The sequence below is a fragment of the Bos taurus genome, chromosome 12 (assembly GCF_002263795.3).
Source record: "Bos taurus isolate L1 Dominette 01449 registration number 42190680 breed Hereford chromosome 12, ARS-UCD2.0, whole genome shotgun sequence".
In the NCBI taxonomy this organism is placed as follows: Eukaryota; Metazoa; Chordata; class Mammalia; order Artiodactyla; family Bovidae; genus Bos; species Bos taurus.
The window spans coordinates 28,658,930-28,678,512 of NC_037339.1; the positions used below are offsets into that span (position 1 = coordinate 28,658,930).

The 19,583-nt window shown below is 39.7% G+C and overlaps 2 protein-coding genes across 7 annotated transcripts in view; one reads left to right on the forward strand and one right to left on the reverse strand.

Moving 5' to 3' along the window:
• Positions 1-9,728, reverse strand: part of BRCA2 (BRCA2 DNA repair associated) — a 52,548-nt gene extending 42,820 nt beyond the window's left edge. Inside the window, exons 1-8 of the mRNA XM_002691807.6 lie at positions 9,563-9,728; positions 8,790-8,891; positions 6,326-6,571; positions 2,183-2,291; positions 1,511-1,560; positions 1,378-1,418; positions 1,059-1,170; positions 68-117 (exon numbers count right to left, since the gene is read on the reverse strand). Of these exons, the coding sequence (XP_002691853.1) occupies positions 68-117; positions 1,059-1,170; positions 1,378-1,418; positions 1,511-1,560; positions 2,183-2,291; positions 6,326-6,571; positions 8,790-8,856 (675 nt within the window). The 5' untranslated portion in view covers positions 8,857-8,891; positions 9,563-9,728. The remainder of the gene's footprint in view (positions 1-67; positions 118-1,058; positions 1,171-1,377; positions 1,419-1,510; positions 1,561-2,182; positions 2,292-6,325; positions 6,572-8,789; positions 8,892-9,562) is intronic.
• A 79-nt stretch (positions 9,729-9,807) lies between these two features.
• The window catches only part of ZAR1L (zygote arrest 1 like), a 110,316-nt gene continuing 100,540 nt past the window's right edge, over positions 9,808-19,583 (forward strand). For 5 of the 6 annotated variants that reach the window (XR_009496608.1, XR_009496607.1, XR_009496609.1 and 2 more), the window contains exons 1-3: positions 9,808-12,618; positions 13,585-13,677; positions 15,386-15,460. Coding sequence is in view for 3 of the 6 variants with exons in the window: in XM_059892117.1 (XP_059748100.1) it covers positions 11,896-12,618; positions 13,585-13,677; positions 15,386-15,460 (891 nt within the window). In the remaining 3 variants the exon portion in view is untranslated. The remainder of the gene's footprint in view (positions 12,619-13,584; positions 13,678-15,385; positions 15,461-19,583) is intronic. The other variant, NM_001127440.1, reaches the window with a different exon arrangement.

Sequence of the window (19,583 nt, forward strand, 5' to 3'; positions counted from 1 at the left end):
GATAAATAATTTCTCAAGGCATTCAAAGCAACCACAACAGTTTAATCACTTTGTCATATTTACTTACAGCAGTAGTATCCCTAGGAAACACAGCTGCAGATGCTTCCTCATCTTGGACTGTAAAAAAAAAAAAGAGTTCAATTTACCTATACTGTATTATACATCATACACTAAAATTAATGTAAAACTTCTGTATTTTTCAGTTAGACCTCAAAAGAAACATGCACTGTTGGGTTAAATAACACATTTAAAGCAAAATGAATTAATCCAAGTATAGTAATTAGAGAGGTCAATCAACACAGTGGATAAGTTATATTCACATTTCCTTAGTACCACTGATAAGCTGGTAAGAAACTATAGTTCAATGATTCTAACTTGAAGATAATACTGTCCACAAAGGCTTAGAGAATCAGATTAAGTTGTGAAATCATGATTTAAAAGCCAAAGCTTATAGATTTTAGTATTTATTTAGATAATACAGTTGAAAGGTATATCATGTTAAATACTTCTTACTTTTCAACATGCTTTAACCTATATTATTTCATATAAGCAATTAAAGAAGACAAATGCCCAACTAAAGAGGAATCAAAATGTAATGTAGTTTTGCTAAAGTAAAAAAAATCCCAGTTTGTATATAAATAAATTTGATGCCTCTAAAATACTATTTGCTTCCCTGGTGGCTTGGATGGCAAAGAATCTGCCTACAAGGCAGGAGACCTGGGTTCGATTCCTGGGTTGGGAACATGGCAAACCACTCCAGTATTCTTGCCTGGAGAATCCCCATGGACAGAGGAGCCTGGTGGACTACAGTCCATGGTGTTTCAAAGAGTTGGACACAACCGAGTGACTAAATATGGCAAAATACTATTTGATTCACTTGAGATTTATCTCAATCAACACTACATAGAACAAAATTATTCTGAAATAGTAACATACCTAATGAAGACAGATTCTCTAATCTGGTTACTTATTATCTTTTCATAAAATGTTTTAACAGAAGCATTACAGGTGATAATTTATCAACACTGTCTTATATAATATACATTCACAGGTATTACCTATGAGCACAGTAGAACTAAGTGTTGGTGGTGTGGCCAAAGAACTTGACCAAGACATATCAGGATCCACCTCAGCTCCTAAACTTTCAGAAATACGTTTCGGTGTCTGACCCTGGAAATAAGAAAAATCATTTATTTCACAGAAGTGAACAGATGCTTGAGAATTTTTCTTTTCACTTATTTTTTTTCATGTATCACTTATCGAATGCCTATGTGAGTCAGCAGGTACATAATGGTAAGACTCAGAGCAAAATTATGACAGCATTGTCAAATTCTCAATTACTACATAGTACTACACAGTAAAAATAAAACTATTTACCTTTATGAGCTTTGGTGTATGAAATAAACTTCCACATACCACTGGGGATAAAACAAGAGACAAAATTACTAAGTTTTATATTTATTAGAATTAAGAGTATATGAAAAATAAAAGGCCCTGTTTTTAATCATACCTGACTTTTCTCTTTGTGGTGTTACATGTGTACATCGCAGAACAACAGGACTAAAAGGAAACAAAACAAATCCCTCAATTATTCAAAGAGAATGAAAATAGCAAAAAGAAAAAAATACTAATCTTATTTTAAAAAAGGAATCCCAGTCATATCAATTAGAATTATACTAGTTTGTAATATTCATAGATTACTTTTTTAAAAAGGAACTATCTCATGAAGAATTAAGTAACTACTAAGTTATGTTTAAAATCCCTATTGAAAGTAATGTATAAAGTAATCACAAATTTTAGGTGCTAGGAATCGTATATTTTGAATTTAAAAATTATATAAAGTGAATCTATGACAGCATCAAACTCTCTGCACAGATTCAGAGTATACAAATTATTTTAAACTGGATATTTCAAAGACATTGCTTTTCATCATTTATTTTTGTTACATAAAAATTCCACAGATACACAGAAAAACAGTGAATTAAATGTTATAAGAAAAACAGAGTAAATGTTTCTAATGTAAAAATTATTGTACTCAAGGATTCAATCTAAAAGGAAATTATTTTAAAATAGAAGATCCTCTACCAGGCTCTAAGGCAAAATATTACAATGATGATTAGATTCATCTCTATAAAAAAATATCACATATACGAAAATGTTTAATACAATCGCTTCATCATACCTTTCACTAAGAGAGGAATTTGGAGGTGGGCTGATAACATCATTTGCTTGATTGATTTTAGCCTTCACCCTGCAACAACTTTTATGTTTACTGTTGGCAATATCCTTTCCTGAAACATACAATAATGCAGTGAGGATGTATATGTTCTGGATTGTGAATTTTTATTCTGTAGAAGTATTTAAAAACAAGTCTCATCTATACTGGAAGGAGAATATATGCGGAATTCAGTTTGAAGTGAATTCCTTTCCAAAAAGTGATGTCTCAAAGGATGTCTGACTCCATTCAACATTTATGTATATAAATGCATAGAACACTTTGAATATGGTTCAAGATCGGTGGTTTCCAGGGGTCTAGGGGCAAGGAAGGGTGAATAGGTAGAACATAGGGGATTTTCAGGGCAGTGAAACTATTCTGTATATACTGTAATGGTGAGTACATGACATTACACATTTGCAGAAGTTCAAAGAACTATACAAAAAAATGAACCCTAATGTAAACACAGGATTTTATTTAACAAAAGGTATCAATACTGGCTCAGCAATAAAAAGAAAACACAAAAGAATAGAAACTGTAAGAAATAAAAAGCAAAAAAAAAAAAGAAAAAAGAACCAGGCAAAACAAAGTTCACATCCTAATATTTTCCAAATAACCTGAGAATCTCATAAATAAGCAAAATGATGGTTAAAATAAACTCATGTGATTTTATGCAAAAGGAAAGACTTATGAGAAGAAGAAATAGCAAACTTCCTCATGGAATTTAATGGATAATTTTTTAAAAATATTTTAGATATTAGAAGTGAACTAAGTAGGTGAAAAATAGCTTAAGTCTTACATATCAATACTGAATTTAAAGTAAACTTAAAAGCAAAAGGTCTTGAGACTAGTCAACAGAATTATTAATGTACTATAAGCTTAAAAAAGTTAATGCTTCTGTTGTGAGTCCACAGCAGCCTTATTAATTCATTCCTATCCTTCCCTGGTTATAGAAAGACCAATCCCAGCAGATTACAATTAGAAAATAAACCACCAATTCTAGGTATGTCTTTCAAGGTTCAGTTGATTCATTATACGCCATTTTACAGAGGTTTTCCTGACCACACTAAGACAGATGGCTGTTTCCTTTGCTATGCCTACAACACAGCGCTTTGTACATGCTCCTATTATAACATACACCAACCAGCATATTTGTATATTTTCTCCTATACAGGACTGAGGTCCAGAGGTCAAAGGCCATCTTATTCAGTTTGTATCCTTAATGCCAAGCAAGCTACTAGGCACAAAGTAAGCACAGGATGTTTGCTGAATGGATGATTCCCTTTCTCAAATGGATGATTTCCACATTTCATTTGTTTCACATTCCCTGAGGCTCTATCCTAGCCCTCATCATGATCAGTTTTCTCACCAGATGTGATGACTTTTTCACTTTTCAAACAGAGTTGATTCCTACAGCTTTCCTACCTGTATTCTTTCTTTAGCTTCAGACTTATATCCTCCAAAAGTTCTTAGGACATCAACACCTTCACATCCCAGTACTATCTAAAATTGCAGTCCAAACCTAACTTTTTTTCAAACCTCTTCCCTCTCAAACCGGCTTTTCCCCCAGAGCTTACAATTTCTACGAACGTCACCACTATGTTCTCAGTCATGCCCTGGACCTATGATTTGATTCTTTCTTATGAATTCTCTATATTGAGGTTACTGCAGGGTCCCCTATTTCTACCTTCCATATCCACTTTCACGACCATTATTCTAACTCGGGCACTTGCCTCCCATCACCTGGAACATTATATATATGTCTGCTAATTGATATCAGTCCTGGGTGTTCATTGGAAGGACTGATGCTAAAGTTGAAACTCCAGTACTTTGGCCACCTTATGTGAAGAGTTGACTCACTGGAAAAGACCCTGATGCTGGGAGGGATTGGGGGCAGGAGGAGAAGGGGACGACAGAGGATGAGATGGCTGGATGGCATCACTGACTCGATGGACATAAGTCTGAGTGAACTCCGGGAGTTGGTGATGGGTAGGGAGGCCTGACGTGCTGCGATTCATGGGGTCGCAAAGAATCGGACACGACTGAGCGCCTGAACTGAACTGAACTGAATTGATCTCCCTGCCTGCAGTCTTGTCTATGAGTCGCCAATTAGTTTAAAATGTACCATCATAACCTCTATTTCCAGAGATTTTAATTTAACAGATTCAGATAAGTGCTTGGAATTGTCTTTTTCAATCAGCACTTCAGGAGAGTCTAATGGTCCAGGCATCACATTTTGAAAAGCACATCTCCAAAGACAGCTGCCAAATCTTTAGGCTTTCTAAACAAGATATTCATTTATTCTACAAATACTTACTGAACACCTACTATGTATGCCATTAGGTATGCAATAACATGTTAAGAAAACCTTTGCCCGTTACCTATACCCCCTTTCATGTGTACGCTTCCTAATACCATGAGTTTCCTCTTTCATAGCACTTATAGGACAATTGCTTAAGTAAGATTCCTTCACTAGAAGCTAAATAAGTGAAACAGAGAATACTTCCTAGAAGCTAGGAAGTATACTTCCTAGAGAGATGAGTCAAGATCTGAAAGATGAGTGTCAATTAGCTAGGCAAAAGCTTAAAAAGTAAGTACTAGGCAGTGGTAACAATATGTAAAGAGCCACAGAGCATCAGTTCAGTTCAGTTGCTCAGTCGTGTCCGACAATTTGCGACCCCATGAATCGCAGCACGCCAGGCCTCCCTGTAGTTCCAAAAAAACAAAATTCAGTATCACTGAATGGTAAACTGAGCGTGTCTAAGAAGGAAATTACGGCAAGATGAGGCAAGCATTAATGAGAGAACAAATTATAAAGGACCATGTAGATCGTATTAAAGAGTCTGGATTTTATCATGAGGGCAAAAGGAGGTAATCATAGGTTTGAAGCAGGAAGTAGCATGATTAAATTTACATTTGTTTTCTCTGTTCAACAACTTATCAAATAAATTTAATTTCTTTAGCCCAGCATGCAATGTCTGCCACCGATCTGCCTTTTTTTTTTAAGCCTCAAGTTGTTTACTAGTCCTTTTCAAACATGTAACACTCCAGTCTGAATTACTTGATATTAACTTCACAAACTACATATTCTTCCTCATGTTCTTTCTATGCCTAGAACATGCCCACTCTACTCCATCTTCAAATTTCTGAATCTCACTTATTCTTCAAGGTTTAATTCAGTTGAATTATTTCCTTAACTGCCCTCAGTACTATTTATGCTTTCTTTCTTAATTCTCATTATACTTTTTGTACTTTTCTTCTGACATGTACCACATTCAACCTTAAACTGTACATAATCTGTATACTGTTAGCTCCTCTTGCTAGAGAGTAATACTCCAAAGAAAGAGTATGTTATTTCAATCAAGCAAGTGATAAATATATAATCTTCTTATATGATAAGTTGGAGAAGGCAATGGCAGCCCACTCCAGTACTCTTGCCTGGCAAATCCCATGGACAGAGGAGCCTGGTAGGCTGCAGTCCATGGGTTCGCGAAGAGGCGGACACGACTGAGCGACTTCACTCTCACTTTTCACTTTCATGCATTGGAGGAGGAAATGGCAACCCACTCCAGTGTTCTTGCCTGGAGAATCCCAGGGATGGGGGAGCCTGGTGGGCTGCCATCTCTGGGGTCACACGGAGTCGGACACGACTGAAGCGACTTAGTAGCAGCAGCAGCAGCATATGATAAGTTGTAAACACCTGGCATACAGGCCAGAGAAAGTGCTACCAAATCAAAAGACATTATAACTATTGTTAAAAAAAAAAACAACTCTGTCCTCTGTGACAGCCTGCAAAAATACAGTTTAGTTCAACATCAAAACAAGCCCTAGGTTTTTCTATATAGGAAAGATATAATTTATCAAGTCTCAGTGGGTAGGATATATTAATCAAAGGAAGGACAAAAAGGAACATTTATCAAGGACCTACATTATTTTCTTTAATCAAAACCTAGGTAGTATTTTAATCATTTCCACTTTTCGGGTGAGAAAAGTGGCCAGAGATCAATGTGACCAACCTGATGTAGTTAACAACAGAGTTGGGATTTTTAGCACAGGTTTGTCTGAAGTACTGGGTCATATTTTCCTAGTCAACTACATCACATTACTTACCTGAATCCAATCTGAATTTATGTAATTCCTTTAAAGGAGATTGGTACAGTGGCAGAGTTAGACTTTGCTCTTTGAATATTACAGGAGTTGAAGCCAACTGATGATAAGGTTTCCTTTGTGGTGTTTTAAATGGGTTTGTTTCATTACTGCTGATTTTATATTCTGATTCTTCTAAAGGTTCAGAATTACAGAGTGGAGCTTCTGAAGAAAGTTCTTCAAACCAATTAAGGCTTATTGGTCCTAAATCTGTAAGGAAAATAAAAATCGTGACACAATAAAACCCATCAGCCAGTGAAGATTATGATACAGAAAAGGATGCTTGAGATTTTGACTGTGAATTACATTTGCTGCTGCTGCTGCTGCTAAGTTGCTTCAGTCGTGTCCGACTCTGTGCGATCCCATGGACTGCAGCCTACCAGGCTCTTCCGTCCATGGGATTTTCCAGGCAAGAGTACTGGAGTGGGTTGCCATTGCCTTTTCCGGTGAATTACATTTAAGGCATACTAATTAACACATTATTAACTGGAGGATTTTTGCAGAAGCTAACACCAGTGATTTGTTATACAAGTAAATACTGAAGCTTCCCTGGTCAGTAACGTTTGTGTAACAAAGACGTATTAATACTTATTTGGTCAATAATGAGTTCAACAAGTTCATTAGTCTGTTCTTTTATGAATCTGTAGGAAGGTAGAACAGAAACTTCTTACAAGATTACTAGCTATATTAGTTCTTCTAAAGTTTTCTTTTATATTCACGATTCAGAAATAAAAATCATCCACAATAAGAATGCAACCCACAGATACTACATAAATGGCTGTGACAAATCTACAGGTACACAAGACATATAAACTCACAAATCAAGTGGAATAGATTCTCTGCTAGAGAACAAAATGTCTCTTATGTTCTGTACTTAAAGTAGTGGTTCTCAAAATGTGGCCTGTGGACCACTTAGGGGGAGGTTCCCCAAGACCCTTTCAAGGTATCCGTAAGGTCAAAACTGTTTTCATATTAGACATCATTTGCCTTTTTCCCAATGTTGACATTTATAGCAGTGGTGGGTAAAATTGGAGACAGCTTTGCCTGAATCATGGCAGTGGCCACAAACTGTACTAGGAGTTACTATATTTTTCATCACCATGAACTTGTTACAAAAAATCAAAAAAGCGAGTTTAACTTAAAGTGTCCTTAGTGACAAAATGGAAAGCACACATAAAAGCATTTCTGCATAACTGAAGTACAATAGTTATTCGGAAAAAGCACTCATGTGATGAGTTGTGAGTTGAATTAGCACTTTTCATGGAAAGCCCTTTTTGCTAGAAAGAATGACAAGTTATTTTGAATTGGGTATTTGGTGGACATTTTCTTGAAATGAATTAAGTGAGTCTGTTACTGCAGGGAAAACAACAGTTTGCTGCCAAAGATAAAATGTGAGTTTTCAAAGGAGAATTAGAAGTTTGTTCTCTGTGAGCTTGACATCTTCCCAACCTGAAAAGACTTTTCTGATGAGATCAGTGAAGTAACCAATGTGATTTTTTAATAATGTCTAATGGAATGTGTCAATATTTGGGATATTTGTGTAATTCAGAACATCAGTATTTTTCAAATAATCAAACCATGGATGATGTCACAACATGGGTAAAAGATTTATTCAGGAGCAAGAAAGACTAATTGAATTTAATGTAAAAAGAGTATAAAAAATTCATTACATGGTTTCCCACATTGCAACTTTTAAGAAACTCCCACTTAAGTTTGGTATAATACCAAAGAAAACTACCCACAATAAAGTGAAAACAGTTAATTAAAAACACTCCTTTTTCTAACTACATTTTCTGTGTAAGGTATGGTTTTCTTCATATACCTCTATCAAAACATATTGTAAAGAATTAAATGCAATTCTTTGAGAATGAGCATGAGAATCCAGCTATCTTCTATTGAGCTAGATAGTAAAGAGAACTGCAAAATTTTAAAGTAATGTCACTCTTCACATTTTTCTTGGAAAAGTTATTTTTCATAAACATATTATTCATGTTAATATGCAATGAGTTTATTTTTGTTATTAACTTAATGTTCTTAAAAGTTCTTAGTTTTAATTTCTAATATGGTAACCTAGACAAAAGCTCTCAGTCCTCAATCATTTTAAGAGTGTAAGGCGAACTGAGACCAAAAAGTTGGGACAACTTCTGCTATTATGTTACTAATGCTTCTGACTTGCTAGGAAGTCTCTGCTTTAAAAACAGTTCTACTCATCAAGGGGCCAGTTTCCTCTTTATCCACCACAGGTTCTACACCGATCATTTGGTTAACTGTAAATGATTACTTTTCTGATTTATGACTTCATAAAGCACAGTTTATGGTGTAAACAAAAACGTGAAGCACTGGATTCTTTTCAACAAGCATGCATAATTACATTTTTCTGAAAACATTTTTCTCAAACGATCAATTCGTATAAAAAATCTGTTAATACCTGCTTTGTTGCATCGCGCCTTAAAAATGTCAAAAAAAGTTGGCCTCTCTTTGCATCCAATCGGCATTTTTATCTACACTATTGCTTCAGAGTTTGGTGAGTCTGCAAAAGAGAACACCAAAATACACTTCACACAGATGCAGTCCTTGCTAAATGAGTCTGAGGTAAAACCGGAAGCGGTAAACCTGCCTGAAGCTACATTGTTTATTTTAAAACAAGAATCGAACTCACCGCGGGGAATTAAGTATTCTGTATTTGTGCAGTCCAATAGAGCAGCCATTAGCCACATGACTCATCTCAACTGTGGCAAGTCTGCTCAAGAACAGAATTTTTAATTATTATTTAATCTTCATTAACTAGTCACGTGTGGCCAGTGGCTGCGCAGTTAGCAGAGGGCTATTAGATAAACACCGGGTAACAATTCCCAATCAGTAAATTTTCGTTAACAAAGCAACTACCTGGGGACTAAGCGATGAGGCAGATACAATGTGCCACAGACTATGAAACATTTTCCAAAACAGCAATGTTCCGGTAAAGTAACTTCATCGTGATTCCAATGAAGGAAATTTCAGCCTGGGACATGTGGGTCGAGCGGAGCCCGAAGCTGGGCCACGGACTTCCCGGGACGGGGCGGGGGGGCTGGAGCCTCCGGCCGAGGAGCTGGTCCCTTCTCCCTGTCGGTGCGGGGCTCGGTTCCCACCCGAACACCGGAGGCGCTCCCCGCCGCCTGAGACCGCGGAAGGCTGCCCATTTCCACCCCTGCCAACACTAACCGCCTTCAGAGGTGAAGCTGGTTTATTTTTTTTGGCCAGAGGAGTCTGACAAAACGCGCCGGCACTCAGATAAGAAACCGGATCCCTCACGCTCCTTCGCGGAGACCCACCGCCCGAGACAGCAAACTTCAGCAGCCGCACCTCCGCCCACCGGGTTTCAGATTCTCGCGCCAAAAGCCTGCTCTCGGGATATGTCACGCGATGACGCCATGACGCAGCACGCAGCGTATACGCCCACCGGAATCAGAGTCTGGCTGCGCCGTAAGTGCTGCCGCTTGTGGCGAGGGCTAAACCTTGTGTCATTCCGGAGTCGCTAAAGAAAGAGTCGGGATACTCGTTCTCTTCTTCCGAGCCTTCAGAGTACCAAGCCGCGCTGTTTGGAGGGACCACGCCCCATGTATACGCCCTGCCTTCCCCTCCTCCGCTCCGTCTCTCGTTTGGATGGCCGCCCCCAGCCCCGACGCGGCCTGCGGTCTGTGAAAAGTCTTTGTTCTCTACTAAGAGGGCGTCGCCCAAAGTGGGCAGACGTTAGAAAACCCCACAGTGGTCAGTCGGCACGGATAACTTCTTCCCCAACGGAGAGCTCCCTATAGAGTGGAAGGGGCTGAGATTTGAAGCCGGAGTACATTGGTTATAGACTGCGTGTTGCTGTTGGGCAGCAGAATTTCAAAAACCTCTCAGACTCTCCCGGCTTGAAAAGTTGTTAAGCCTATCTCAAGTCTCTTGTAGTTTTGGATAATACTTCCTCCTGCAGGCTTCCGTAGTATCCTTGACGTATCCTTGACGCTCCTAGGGTACCAAGCACCTGTTTTGTGCCTGACTTGCTCTTGAAACTGCCCTGGAAGACAGCAGTCTCACTCACAGAGTATGGGCTGTGGCTAGCACAAGGCTTAATTCAGGTGTTTATCGTAGGACCTAGAAAGCTTTCAACTGGATTCTGAAGGTGATAGTGGCTCATAGGGCTTGCTACTATACAAAAGCTCCTGACCAATGAACAGTGAAAGCAACTTTGGATTCGAAAAAGGGTGCCATTTACTTGGTACCTGAGGTGTCATTTTAGTTTGATCATAATCCTTGGCTGTAGACACCTTTCCAATACACATAGATACAAAAGCATGTGATCATCTAGGTCTAAATAGCACAGATACCCAGGCCTGTGATCTTTAGCCAATAACAGCTACCTCTTAATGAGCATCTGTGAGTTATTCTTTATGCTTTATAAGTAATATCACATTTAACCTTATGATAATCTTATAAATTTTTTAGTATTGTCAGATGGGGAAACTGAAACATCCAGTTGATTTATAAATAATATCACATTTAACCTTATGATAATCTTATAAATTTTTTAGTATTGTCAGATGGGAAAACTGAATCATCCAGTTGAGTAAGTTGTCTAGTAAACAAGGCCCAGGTGGACAGAGGGGTCCATGGGGTTGCAAAGAGTGGAACACTACTGAAGCGATTTAGCATGCAGCATGCAAGTTTCTGTTCAAGTCTTTTACTTAAGATACTTAACTATCCTGTGATTAAGTCTGCATTTAACCTCTAAGAACAGTTTGCTTCTGAAATTTCCCCTTTTGGGGAGAATTCTCACTAGAGTGGACTAATGAGACCGGTTGGCATGTTATACAACCCTCTGAAATATATTTTTTTGCTAAGTACGCTGTCCCCCCAACCCCCATAACTATGCTTCTTGCTGCTGCAGAACCAGGTTTTTTACATTTATGTGTCCTGCCATAATTCTGTCTTCTTTATGCTCACTCTAATAGTGCAGCAGCTCAAATTTTGCTGCTTGTATTCAATCTTTTTTATTTTTAAAACACAGTCTCTGAAATTGTAAGTCAGTATAAGAATAAATTGGAGCTTCCCGGGTAGCTCAAATGGTAAAGAATCTGCCTGCAATGCAGGAGACCTGGGTTTGATCCATGGGTTGGGAAGAAGGGCATGGCAACCCACTCCAGTATTCTTGCCTGTAGAATCCCATGGACAGAGGGGCCTGGTGGGTTGCAGTTCATAGGATCACCAAGAGTCGGATGACTGAAGCGACTATGCATGCATAGGAATAAATTAGAATTTGCTAATTAAGGCATGTGTGTGAATAAGAAGTTAAATGAAAAACAGCTTTGAAAAAAAAAGATTCAAGAGCAGTGAATTGAAGAGAAACAGAGATCCCAATTAGGGATCAGGTGGCAATTAGGCCTCTCTAGGTAGGGATATCGCCTTCCCTCCTCCAATTTGGGTAATAGGCAGCAGCACTCGTCAGAATCTGAAATAAATGGAGAAGCTCCGCAAGAGCGTGAACCAACGTGACCCGGAGAAAAAGGGGGCGGATGAAGGTGGAACACAAAACAAGGCCTGAAACAAACTGCCTCGGGATATTGCGCTGCGCGTGGGCGCCAGGTGGTAGGATGGAGCGCATCTTCTGTGTTCCCTACAGCTTGTACCCGGGCTATGGGAACATGCTACGTTTGGGCCAGTCTGGACTCTCAGAGCCCAGACAACCGCACTGGAGGCAAACCAATGTTCCCCCCACTTTCCTGGCCAGGCCCAGGCTGCTGATGCCCTCCAATGCCTCCGACTGCTGCGTGGACCCTTACAAGAGAGCCCAGCTCATGGCCGTTTTCTCCCATATGAACCCTGGCCTGAGCCTGCGGCTGCGCAAGGCCAACACCAAGGATGTGGGCGTGCAGGTGAGCCTCCGGGTGGGCAAGTCCGTGCAGTGCTCTCTGGGGCCTCGCACCCTGGACAGCCTCTCCCCCTGGGCCAGCGCAGGCCACAGGGCACCCGCATCTGCATGGGGCGTCTCTTCGTCGGTGCCCGGCCACTGGGGTGAGGTGCGACTGCGGGAGGAGCTCTCGGATCCTCCCGAGGCTGGCCAGCCGCCCCCGCCACTACCACCACCATCACCACCACCAAGGTCGGAAGAGGATCCCCCCGAGGAACTTCAGCCACGTGAGGAGCTGGTGGAGGAAGACTCCTCGAGTCCTCGGGAGAGGAAGAGCAAGCCGGCCCCGGTAGACTCCAGCCAGCCGCTTGGGAGGCCCAACTTCCAGGTGAGCTTTCTCTCCCCTAGCCTTAGCCTTCTTTTTTTCCCCTGCCATTTCTGGCTCCATGAGAGCAGAATCTTATTGCGCTTCCTCCCTTTATTTGATAAAGGAGAGAGGAAGTTCTGAAAACATGTATTTTACATGTCCTGTGTGGGTTTTTAAAATTTATTGATTCGACTGCTTTGGGTCTGACTGGCGGCACGCGGGATCGTTCCTTGCAGCGCGCCTGCTTTGCTCTAGTTGCGACTCTTGCTCTAGAGCCCCTGGCTCAGTAGTTTCGAATGTGGGATTCTTAGTTTCCAACTAGGGGTCCAACCCACCTCCCCGTATTGGAAAGCAAATTCTTAACCACTGGACCACTAGGGAAGTCCCTGTGTTTTTGCTTTGTTTCTTTAGCTTTTTGGTAAAATAAGAAGCCAACTTTAAGCCTGTGAAACCCCAAAGTTTGGGAACCATAGCTGTTGCAAATGAGGCAAAAGAGGGGTTTTGGGTTTGTGATCAGATCTTCATTTTGTGCAGCTGGTGCTCATGGCCTTGGGGAAAACAGATTGGAAAAGCCTGAGAGAAGCTAGAAGGGTCCCAGAGTAATCAGTCCTTGACAGCTGAGTTCATGTACTGACCTTGAGAATAGCTATGAGTGAGGTTAAGGAAGCTTCCTGTTTTTTACTTATACAAAACCACAAGGATAGCAGGATCTGGCTTTTTATCCTCCTCCTTCCTTCACCCCTCAGGGCTTCCGTTGTGTGGCTTAGTTGGTAAAGAATCCGCCCGCAATGCGGGAGACCTGGGTTTGATCCCTGGGTTGGGAACATCCCCTGTAAAAGGGAAAGGCTACCCACTCCAGTATTCTGGCCTGGAGAATTCCATGGACTGTATACAGCCTATGGGATCACAAAGAGTTGGACACGACTGAATGACTTCTCACTTTCACTTTTGACCCCTCAAGATAGTATTTTTCCTCCTTATTTGCAGTTTTTAGAACCCAAATATGGCTATTTTCACTGTAAAGATTGTAAGACCAGATGGGAGAGTGCTTATGTGTGGTGCATCTCTGGAACTAATAAGGTAAGTGAAAGTGAGTGGGAAGTGGGAGAATGGGGTGGGCATGGATGTTAAACGGAGGAAGACTGTGTGTTTTAATGGAATGTGACCATAACTCAGCCTTAGTGCCAAGGACATAGTAGGTGCCAAGCAAAGGCTTGGACTGAACGAAATTGGGCTGTCCACAAGAGCTTGAGCTCCTGAACCACATCCTGGTGTTAAATTTGGTTTGGTAGTTGCATTGGACAAAATGTTACCTTATTTAGATGAACTCTTGACCTTGTATACATTGGGATTTGTTATAATTTTTTTTTAAATTGGGGTATATTAATAGTTGCCTTACAGTGTTGTTAGCGTCTGCTGTACAACCAAGTTAATTAGATGTGTGTATACATATATCCTCTCCCTCTTGGACCTCCCTCCTATCCCACCCCCAGTCCGGCCCATCTAGGTCACTACAGAGCACTGAACTGAGTTCCTTGTGCTATACAACAGATTCCCCCTACCTGTATAATCAGTTTTTAGTTGGTGTATTGTAACAGATTTGGGCTTTAGCTCTAGAAAACTTCCTCTGTCTGTCCACAAGGTGGGGCAGTGAGAGAAATAATTTATTGTGAAGGTTAACATTGAGAGACTGACTCATTTAGGCTCCATGCCTTAATTTGAATCAGTTGTCAACATATTAAGTTTGGGAAAGATTTCACATTCTGCATTTTTAGATTTTCCTGAACAGTCAGACTTCTGTGTGAGGAGCAGTAGACGGGGACTGAACAGCTTCTGTCTCCCTTCACTCCGCACTTGCCCTTCATTTTGCAACAGCCTACACCTAGTCTCTCTGATTAACCTCTATAAGCATTTAAGTTTGAGGCCCTTATGCTGTTGCATTTTAGATAACTGCTTTTCTGACTTAAGGAGTATAGAGGAAGAGAGCAAGGAGGTATGCAAGATGTGAATGAAAAGTTTTTTTTTTCCTTTTGCACTAGCCATTTACTAGATCCTGGAGGTAAAATAGATATTTTAACTAAACTAAAATTACTTTCCTTTTCTTGCTATAATAAAAACAGTGGGTTTAATTCAAACACTCATGATTTTAGAATACAAAAAAACAAGACAAAGAACTCATCCTGAAGAAATTGATTCTGATAAGAATGATGCAGACAAGATGAGATTGGTGATCTGTGCATTGGCACTGGTGGCATGGAAGTGGTACAAAAATAATACAGGAGGGGGATGATTAATTCTATCAGAGGGAAGGCATCTTGTTGTCAAAGTATGATTTTAAAGGTTTATAAATTGAAGTGAGAATGCGCAAAGCCTAGAAACATGTGGATTGGTGTGTAACTGTAATTAATTTGAATTTCAAATGGAGAAATACTGAAAAAATTAGAAACGGACAAATAGACCAGGACAAAAGAAGGTCAAGTGTGTTGTCTGCACAATGAATAAAATTCAAATAGCTGCTTCTTACTGAAGAATTTTACTGTAGTACTTTATGTACATTATTGGGTAGTTGTCAAAACTATAGAAAAAGAAAGTGGCATTGTCTCGATTTTACAGGTAAAGAAAATGAGATTCAAAAAATAAGAGAAAGTGACTGATAGCACCACAAGAGCTTAAGACTTCAGCATAGAGATTGGGCAAAAGCAAGCTACAGGGTGAAGGAATGGATTACTTAAGAACTGGGAGCCTAGGGTACACATAAACCCTGTGTAAAAGACAAATTTCTCTTTAGGTTTATTTCAAACAACTCTGTTGCAAATGCCAAAAGAGTTTTAACCCTTATCGAGTGGAAGCAATCCAGTGCCAGGTAAGCAAACTGTGTATTTCCATTGTGTCCATAATGTTTTCATTATTAAACATGAAGCTTCTGTGGCAAAATATTAGGATTTGCTAGATGTGGATATTTGTGTAGGAGTGTTTGGTTTGCTGTATGCCGGGGACCAGCCCCGGCTGATCCAGGGTATTCGAAGGAGAGACGGCATAGGCGAAGATCAGGAAACAATTGCTTAATTAAACGTTAATTAAGGATATAAAGAGTAATAGAATGAGGATAGCTCAGTGAGGAAATTTCAGTGAAGAAAAGAGGCTGAAATAAGGATAGCTCAGTGAGGAAATTCAGTGGAGAAAAGAGGCTGAATAATTCAGCCAGAAGGTAAGAGAAAGAATGACATGGTGAGACCAAGTTTCGGTGAACAAGGCCCGCACTTTATTTTCCAAAGTAGTTTTTATACCTTAAGTTATGAATAGAGGATAATGGGGGAAGGGGTAGAGTCATGCAGCAAGCCAGGCTTTCTTCCTGCAAACTTATCATATGCAAAAGCTTAGGTGATTTGCATCATCATCTGGCCGGTAACATTTTAAGACCCTTTCTTCAGAAAACTTATTTTTCTCTAAAGGTGATTGGTCAGGAGCCACCCTCCAAAAGCATTAGATAAAGTTGCATTCCTACAGAGCAAAGGTGTGGTGGGCTATAACAAGAAAAAGAATTAACTCAAGGGTCCCAGGTTACAAACATTAAAGCTACTACTTACACCAATTATATTAATCAATACACTGCCAGGGACACAGCAGGTAAAGGATATGGAAACTTAGCAGCAAACATTGGCCCAACAAGTGAAAATCCCTTCACCAATACAATTTCTAATCAATCTTTTAACTACTCAAAAGAATCTGTGTTTAGACAGTTTAGAACATCTCCTGCCTCTCACAGTTGGGAGGCTCTGAACAATCACATGTGGCTGGAAAAACCTATTCAGGCAGGCTAGAGGATTTCCAAAGGAGTTTGTAGGTTAAACACTGTCACACCCAGGAATTATTAACTGGAACTGTAAGCTAACTTTTTTCAGAGAGAGGTAGTGGGGGATAGCCCCCCGTAAAGTCAGAGGTGTAGGTGGAAGCACAAAGCAGAAAGTAGGCAGACTCTGGTTTTGGGGGTAGATGCTCGAGAATTTCCAGGGAGACTCCTGAGGCTTGATCCCGCCGTTGCATATGCCAAGCCTCCTTCCTCATGACCTTTGCCAGGGACGGAGCTCGCTCCCCGCAGCTGTATGTTTGAGTTTTTGTAATATTTTAGAAAATAAAGCATAAATTCTACTCTTTGGGGGGGAAGGAGGAGATTTAAGTTGCCTAATGTGGTTTTTTTACATATGTGGTATGTGTGTTTTTCCTCAAACATCTTGTGAATAGTTCGCATGTAACTTAATAGGTAACCTTTACTAAGCTCTTGGTAGTGGTGGTCATATCTGACTCTTTGCAACCCCATGGACTGTAGCCCACCAGGCTCCTCTGTCCATGGGATTTACCAGGCAAGAATACTGGAGTGGGTTGCCGTTTTCTCCTCCATATTAAGCTATGTGCCAAACTTGGAGCCACGTGCTTTTCATTATCTCCTGTAACCTGACCTTTGAAGTAGGTGTTATTCCCATGATACAGAACAAAAAGCTAAAGTTCAGTAAGAAAGTAAGTTGCCCAAAGTTAGACAAATACTAAATATTAGAGCTGTAATCAGATTCCATGGTGTCTCCAAAGTCTAGGGTGTCACAGAATTCGATGAGCTCTTAAACAGCTTGCAGGAGATAACTCTTTAAGCTTTTCAGAAAAGTGTGACATCGTTGATTTTCATAGTAAGAATTTTTACCTAAATCTTTCACTTAAAAATATTTTTATACTACTTAGAAGTAATTTTAAAAATTAGTCTAATATTTTTAAACTATTGTCTTTAGTTTTTCTAGTCTGACGTTCTCAATTTACTATAATTACTTTGGATTTAAATATATCTTCTTACTATTATAGACTTCCCTGGTGGCTCAGATGGTAAAGTGTTTGCCTACGATGGGGAAGACCCAGGTTCAATCCCTGGGTTGGGAATATCCCTTGGAGAAGGAAATGGCAACCCACTGCAGTATTCTTGCCTGGGAAATCCCATGGATGGAAGAGCCTGGTAGACTACAGTCCATGGGGTCGCAAAGAGTCGGACATGACTAAGCAACTTCACTTTCTTTCTTACTATTATACTTCTTTTACTTACTGTGTTCACTTGAGTGTTTTTTTTTTTTTTTAATCACTCTCCCTTATCTTGGCAGTTATTCATTCTTTAGTGTTCTTCAAGGTTCATATTACAGCATGCTTAAGCAATTTATGTAGATGTTGATCTTACCATTCCTTGACAACGCAGTGACCTTAGAACACAAAGTCGCTCAGTCATGTCCGACTCTGCGATCCCGTAGACTGTAGCCTACCAGGCTCCTCAGTCCATGGAATTTTCCAGGCAAGAGTACTGGAGTGGGTTGCCATTTCCTTCTCCAGGGGATCTTCCCAACCCAGGGATCAAACCCGGGTCTCCTGCACTGCAGGCAGATGCTTTACTGTCTGAGCCACCAGGGAAGCCCAATCCCTTATCACTTCATCCTAACTTCTTTGCTGTTATTGTTGTATATTATTTTTAAACTTCAAAAGACATTAATTTTGTAGTCTAGTTAGTTTTAACTGCATATTTACTGTTTCTGCTGCTTTTAGATCCTTTTTGTATCTGGGACCACTTTCTTTTTACCTGAATACCTAATTTTAATATTCCCTATAATGCACGTCTGAAGGTGACACCTTTTGTTTTGTCTGGATAGCTTTTTTTAAAGGTTATTTTTGCTGAGTGTAAAGTTTTTAGGTTGGTAGTAGTTTCTTTCTGCCCCTTAAGGATCTGACGTTCATTGTTTCTGTCAAGTGGCTGTTGGTCTCATGCAGCTCCTTTGAAGTAATAGCTCATTTTTTTCACCTTAAGTCTGTTTGCTTTTAAGATATTTCTCTCTGCTTTAATTTTTAGAAGTGTTATAATTCTATGCCTAATTGTAGTTTCTTTGTATTTACCTGCTTACAATTTCGCAATTCTGTAACTTGGAGACTTCTATCATGTTTGGAAAATTATCCGTCATTGTAATTTAAAATATTACTTCTACCTCCATTCTCTTTTCTTCTAATTATTTATATTAGAACTGTCACCGTATCCCTTAAATCTTTTATGCTTTTTTCTGTGTTTACTATGCTTTTGTCTCTCCTTGCTGCAGTTTGGATATCATCTACTAAACCATCTTTTGTTTCTCTCGTTTTCCCTTCTGCTTTTCCAGTGCAGCTACCTATTTAGTTATAGATTCCCCTTACTTCATTTTCCAGTACTAGAATTTTTATGTCTTTATAAGTGTCCATTTCTCAGCTGGAAATACCAGCCTAATTTCTTTGAGCATATTAAGCATCATTTTCTTAAAATCTGTACCAGAAAACCCCCATTAGCTTAATCACAGAAGATTGTAAGGAATCCACAGAAGGAATGTAAACCTCTTCACATTCCTTGGTTTTCAAGGAATTGTTGTTCTGTCTCCTTAGATACTTGGTTACTTTTGAGTGCTATATATTGTATGTGAAAAATTATAGTGATAATTTGAGGCCAGAATAGTATCTTTCACAGAAGACTTGTTTGCTTATGTTAGGCAGATGAAGATACTAGCAATTTCTGAATACTATTTGCCAGTTATAATTGAGCTGTTTTGAAGTTAGGCTTCAGCATCTGTGAAGGCTGATGAATTTTTATTTCATTCTTACTCTAGGGTGTAGCCTTTCAGGGTCCCAGCACAAAACCTGAATTGTTAACTGGTGCTCTCCCATTTTGACATATTTAAGATTCCTCAGCCTCATCAGCTTGTGAAGCTCATTTTCAGCTTCCTGTTGTCTTAAAAATTTACCTGTTACAGAATTGCCTTTGAAGAGAAACTAGTCCCAAATATCAGGCTCATCTGTTTCTCGGTTTCCTTCTCTGGGATACTTTGGTAATTCTCCAGTGCCTTCAAGTAGTTCTTGTTTTTAATTAGTATCTTTGCTCAGCTTGTCTAGTTGTCCTAAGAAGACTTAGTCAGAACTACCTAACCTACCATTACCGAAACTAG